The 6,532-nt window shown below is 25.8% G+C and overlaps 1 protein-coding gene across 2 annotated transcripts in view; it reads left to right on the forward strand.

Moving 5' to 3' along the window:
- The first annotated feature begins 2,786 nt into the window (after nucleotides 1-2,786).
- Nucleotides 2,787-6,532, forward strand: part of LOC101508597 (probable inositol transporter 2) — a 9,172-nt gene continuing 5,426 nt past the window's right edge. Inside the window, exons 1-2 of one of the 2 annotated variants that reach the window (XM_004488224.4) lie at nucleotides 2,787-3,028; nucleotides 3,859-3,929. In XM_004488224.4, the coding sequence (XP_004488281.1) occupies nucleotides 2,896-3,028; nucleotides 3,859-3,929 (204 nt within the window). In that variant the 5' untranslated portion in view covers nucleotides 2,787-2,895. Of the gene's footprint in view, nucleotides 3,029-3,858; nucleotides 3,930-5,409; nucleotides 5,481-6,532 lie in introns of both variants that reach the window. The other variant, XM_004488225.4, reaches the window with a different exon arrangement.

Genomic DNA, 6,532 nt, shown 5'->3' on the forward strand with positions numbered 1-6,532 from the left:
ATCGATTGCCCAATCGATTGAATTAAGCCCAGGATTCTGTTTTCATCAAAATCCTTCACCCCAATCGATTGCCTAATCGATTGGCTCTATGAAAATCCTCATTTTTAGTTGTATGATTGATTGTTCATGAATCTATCCATGTCTTGATTTGTTATGTATAATTAGGGGATTGAGGACTTCATTTTACTTTCATTTTTAATTGGAAAAGTATTGTGTGAACTTTTCGCATATTGAAAATCCTGTTAAGGTGCATGTTTAGTTGAAAAGTTATTTTGAGCATTTAAAAACTTAATTGCTATGTGTTAACTGTTATTTTTTTGGTTGGTGACCCTTTACAATTATTGTGGAAATCTGGGCTTTGCCCTCAGATGAGAGTCAGGACGGTCCTACCGGTTCGTACCCTACGGACGGGAATGGAGATGGGAACGCTTGACTGCAGTTACGTTAGGAGGATCTCACGGGGCGCGTGGAGATACTCAGGGTGTATAGCTTTTTGGTAGGATGATCAGATTAGGATGATGTATAGGGACTAGGTGTCCTTCTTTTTGGATTGGAGTATTTTTAGTTTGGAAAACTGTACTTATACTAATATTGTCAGTTTGACATCTTCTTTGAATGGGTTCCATGTACCATTTGATGTTGTGTAAATGTTTTGGATTTATAATTGGAGAAACTTTTCCGCTGCTTGTAAATTATAATGACTAAGTTATTTATCCAAAGGCATTTCCTTATTTATCTCTCTATTTTAGTTTAATCCCTTTTAAAAAAAAAATATATACCCTCGCTTTGAAAAACGGGGTGTTACAGAAATCATTTGGTTGATATTTTGATGATAAAAAAACAAATAAATAAGAATAATTATCCTCTAACCGTATTTACTAAGTGTGCATGTTAAGTGTGAAGATAAAGATTTATATTAATGATTATCTACCTTAAGGTAGCTAAAATTATGAATAAATTAGAGGTAATAATCTATGTATTTTTAACATAGAATATTATCACATAATAAACATGTAATTATTTCTACTAATAGAGTGAGTCATAATACAACAATAAAGAAGCATTACAACAAGCATATGATAAATCTAGAGTTTGAGTCAAAACGTTAAATACAAAGAAAATACAAGCCAATCATTTACCCTTTGATCACAGAGGAAAACAATGCTACAATAATTATCTACCTTTGACTAAAGACCATTGTTGATCCTCTTACTCAAGATCAAAAGAAAAAAGTTCATAATAAAGCCTTTAATACAGTCAATGTTCTGGTACAAGTTAAATCCTCTAATAAACAAAGAAAGAGGTTTAACTAATCAAGTGCACATGACTTTTAATAATCTGTTAAAGTTGAGTCTGACTCTGTTAAATGCGACATCAACGAGCCTCCAATGGATCTATTAATACAAGCTCACTCGGATGATTCTACGTCTGATAATTCTGATTAACCAGTTGATTGTTTGTTCAATGCTTTAAGTCAACATCTGATAAAGGCAACACCCTAACAAGAAATCAGTATTCCAACATCCTCTGCTCGACAAAGATGAACTTATTCTCTGATTGAAGAACCATCTAACATTCTCTAATAGTGATAGCCTCTAAGATATGTCTTCTTAAATGATGATATGCGCAATAAAAACTATAATAATTATTATTTTAGGTATATAATAATATTCAAAAAATTATTAAGTGGATTTAATGGATATTCATCCATTAAAATGTAATAATTGATGGATTGAAATATTTTTATATTTAATAAATGGATTGGATTGAACTTTCTTAAGAGCTTTTAATGAATTATAAATTGATTATTTTGATCAATCCATTACGATCCAAACCAAAATTCATATTTATCTATTTTTCCACCTCTAAGTGTAAGTAGCTTGGTTGGTGAGCTAAACGATATCCAAAGTGTATTAAAAAAGAGTCTCGAGATTCAAATATGAAAAACTAACATAACAACTAATTTTTAATATTTGTTTATTAAAAAAGAAACTAATTATTTTCTTTTAGTTGTGGGGCGTCTCTCTTGTCATGGTTCGAATCATAATTCATTATCTATGAGAGAGTCTAGCTTCTTCCATTAGAATCAATCTCATTTGTAGGTGAATTAATTATTATTTGCCTTTGAAATTTTGTATTTTGTGCAACACATTATATGAATATAAAAAAAAAAAAAAAAAAAAAAAGGAAAGAAAAAAACAAAAATAACAATTTTTGAAAAAAAAAGGAAAGTCATAATGACAAATATCAATATTGTTGGGTTGTACATCTTTCAAGGATTGTACATCTTTCAAATTCGAACTTGTTATTTCGTATAATATATGAATTTTTAGTTATTTTTTCATCTTGTCTATTACTCAAATATTAATTCATTAATTTTATCAAAACATTAACTTCAATTGATATAATACATACGCATTGACTTAAAAAAAAAACGGAGATATTGACTAGTAAGATAAACGAAATTACTTTTGTTGTTTAGATATTATATTGAAGAAAAACAATATACAGGCCGTCAACTAATCATAACATAAATAGAAGTAACTGACGCAATTTCGAGCACTTGAATATAAATTATTTTAATCTAACAAATAGATATGTTAAATGATATGGTAAATATTTGTTTGGTAAAAAAACAAGATAAGGCAAATAATATTTAATTAAATTACAAATAAAAGGAATAAATGAATATTGATTTTATTTTAAGGTCGATTTATTAATGTCCAAAATAGTCATTTTCACCACGTTTCCCTCTCTATAAATATACCCAACCTGAGCCTAATTTCTCCAAAACTGAATAACGCAAAACACTTACACAACTCAAGTTTTGAAATAGTATTAGGATATTTTCTTTGTTCCTCTCTCTCAAAGTGTTGAGAAAAACACAGAGAAACCATGGAAGGAGGTGTACCAGAAGCAGATATGTCTGCTTTCAGAGAATGTTTGTCTCTTTCATGGAAAAATCCTTATGTTCTTCGTCTTGCTTTCTCTGCTGGAATTGGTGGCCTTCTCTTTGGCTATGATACTGGTTAGTGCTTATTTTCATACTCAATTCTTTCTTATTTCTTTCAATTTTTTTCCTCTGTTTCTTCATAAAATTTATATGATCTAATGCATGCATCATACTCTTTTTTTCCCCCTCTGTTTATCACCACTCTCTTCCTCTGTTTTTTTTTCCACATCATTATAAATTTTAATTGAATTAATATTTTGTTAAGTTTTTCAAATTTTGTCCTTAAAAGCAATTGTGTCTATAAATAAAATAATGAATAAATTTGTACATAATTTTGAGGTTCAAAATATTATATTCATTTTAATAATGTTTATATTTTTGAATTGAGTTAAGTCTTAATATATATTAGTTGTATTTAGGTGTAATGTTTTAAATATAAAATATTTTGACTACAATGCATGATACCTTGATTTAAGAAAAAAAAATTGTTTTTTTACAAGAAGTCTAAAAAAGAAATAAAAATACTTTTGCATAAAACCTATTTTATTATTATTATTATTATTATTATTATTATTATTATTAGTATTATTATTATTATTATTATTATATTTAGGTGTAATGTTTTAAATATAAAATATTTTGACTACAATGCATGATACCTTGATTTAAGAAAAAAAAATTGTTTTTTTACAAGAAGTCTAAAAAAGAAATAAAAATACTTTTGCATAAAACCTATTTTATTATTATTATTATTATTATTATTATTATTATTATTAGTATTATTATTATTATTATTATTATTATTATTATTATTATTATTATTATTATTATTATTATTATTATTATTATTATTATTATTATTATTATTATTATTATTATTATTGATAATTGGTGGGTATGTGCAGGAGTTATATCTGGAGCTCTTTTGTATATAAGAGATGATTTCAAATCAGTAGATAGAAAGACATGGCTTCAGGTAATGCCTAACATCCTTTGAATTAGGATCATAGATAAACCATGATCTCACTAAAATAAAACACTTTTTTTTCTTGTGAATTTTAACCTTTTACTTTAATGGACTTTAATGCCCTTACATGTTCTCAGCTTCACAGCCACCAACTTGTGATGCAAAACAAACAAAAACAAAAACAAAAACATAGTTTTCCGATTGCTTGGACTAATGTGCTGTTGAAAAATGTCCACACTTTAGTAAAATATTAATTTGTTTAGACATGGAATTTTATTTTATTTTATCCAATCTATTTTTTAAAAATGATTTTTCAACGTAGATTGATTTACATTTTTATATTAGCCGATCCAGATTTAGCGGACGAGATCCATTTAATATACTGGATAATCGTTTTGTTTGTTATTTATATTTAAAAAAATTTACATAGACCTAATAGTTTTTTTATCGTGAAAAATGTCTATTTCCAACACTTTCACACTTGCATATCTCCTATTGGCTATTTACAATAAATTCAAAGCATAAATATTCAGCAAAAGAAATGAATGTAATTAAAATATATGATAGGAGAGAGAAAGAGCTGGGCTCTTCTCCCTTATATAGCCCCCCGGTATTATTAATAAAATATTATTTTATTTAATTAATCTTTATCCAATTAAAAAAAAATTACTGAGAGAAGATCTTATCTCCTTTTAAAAAAAATCCTATCTCAAAAAATAAGATATGGAATGTCGATATGGGAGAGATGATAAGATTTGAATTTTTGTTTCCTATGTAGTTTTTTCGTAAAAAATTGTATATGAGAAACAAATTTTTTCCTTTTTTAAATAAATTTTTTTTCTCAATTAATGAATTTAATAAACTTTTTAATCGATAAAACAAATTTAAAGATGCACAGCAAAAATATTAAATATGTGCTTTATTTATTTATTTAACTTTTATCAAATAAAATGTGCCTTGATCCCCATATATATATATATATATATATATATATATATATATATATATATATATTATTTTCAGCTGTTTAGAGTTATTACAAGACATCAAATATATTTATTAATTTATTAATATATATTTGTAGGAATTTTTTTTATTAAATAGTGAAAATGCATGCATTGAGATAATATCTAATACAAATATTTTATTAAAAAAAGTAAACACTTTGAATAATAATAGCCATGCAACATGATTGATGTAACTCCGTGAAACAGTTTGTCCCATGCATTATTTATGAAAATAATTATTCACCTTCAAGTCATTCTAAAAATATATATTAAGGTTGAGTTCAAATATTAATGCTTTTTCTATTATGAATTCTTTTTCTGATGATTTTGTTTTGACTTAAGATTGATTTCTTTTACAAATACTTTTCTATTAAGTTTGAGATTACTTTAGTGGTTGATTTTTTAGTTTCCTTTTATTTTTATTATTATTATTATTATTATTATTATTATTATTATTATTGATAATTGGTGGGTATGTGCAGGAGTTATATCTGGAGCTCTTTTGTATATAAGAGATGATTTCAAATCAGTAGATAGAAAGACATGGCTTCAGGTAATGCCTAACATCCTTTGAATTAGGATCATAGATAAACCATGATCTCACTAAAATAAAACACTTTTTTTTCTTGTGAATTTTAACCTTTTACTTTAATGGACTTTAATGCCCTTACATGTTCTCAGCTTCACAGCCACCAACTTGTGATGCAAAACAAACAAAAACAAAAACAAAAACATAGTTTTCCGATTGCTTGGACTAATGTGCTGTTGAAAAATGTCCACACTTTAGTAAAATATTAATTTGTTTAGACATGGAATTTTATTTTATTTTATCCAATCTATTTTTTAAAAATGATTTTTCAACGTAGATTGATTTACATTTTTATATTAGCCGATCCAGATTTAGCGGACGAGATCCATTTAATATACTGGATAATCGTTTTGTTTGTTATTTATATTTAAAAAAATTTACATAGACCTAATAGTTTTTTTATCGTGAAAAATGTCTATTTCCAACACTTTCACACTTGCATATCTCCTATTGGCTATTTACAATAAATTCAAAGCATAAATATTCAGCAAAAGAAATGAATGTAATTAAAATATATGATAGGAGAGAGAAAGAGCTGGGCTCTTCTCCCTTATATAGCCCCCCGGTATTATTAATAAAATATTATTTTATTTAATTAATCTTTATCAAATTAAAAAAAAATTACTGAGAGAAGATCTTATCTCCTTTTAAAAAAAATCCTATCTCAAAAAATAAGATATGGAATGTCGATATGGGAGAGATGATAAGATTTGAATTTTTGTTTCCTATGTAGTTTTTTCGTAAAAAATTGTATATGAGAAACAAATTTTTTCCTTTTTTAAATAAATTTTTTTTCTCAATTAATGAATTTAATAAACTTTTTAATCGATAAAACAAATTTAAAGATGCACAGCAAAAATATTAAATATGTGCTTTATTTATTTATTTAACTTTTATCAAATAAAATGTGCCTTGATCCCCATATATATATATATATATATATATATATATATATATATATATATATATTATTTTCAGCTGTTTAGAGTTATTACAAGACATCAAATATATTTATT

Source organism: Cicer arietinum, chromosome 1 (genome assembly GCF_000331145.2).
Source record: "Cicer arietinum cultivar CDC Frontier isolate Library 1 chromosome 1, Cicar.CDCFrontier_v2.0, whole genome shotgun sequence".
Taxonomy (NCBI): domain Eukaryota; kingdom Viridiplantae; phylum Streptophyta; class Magnoliopsida; order Fabales; family Fabaceae; genus Cicer; species Cicer arietinum.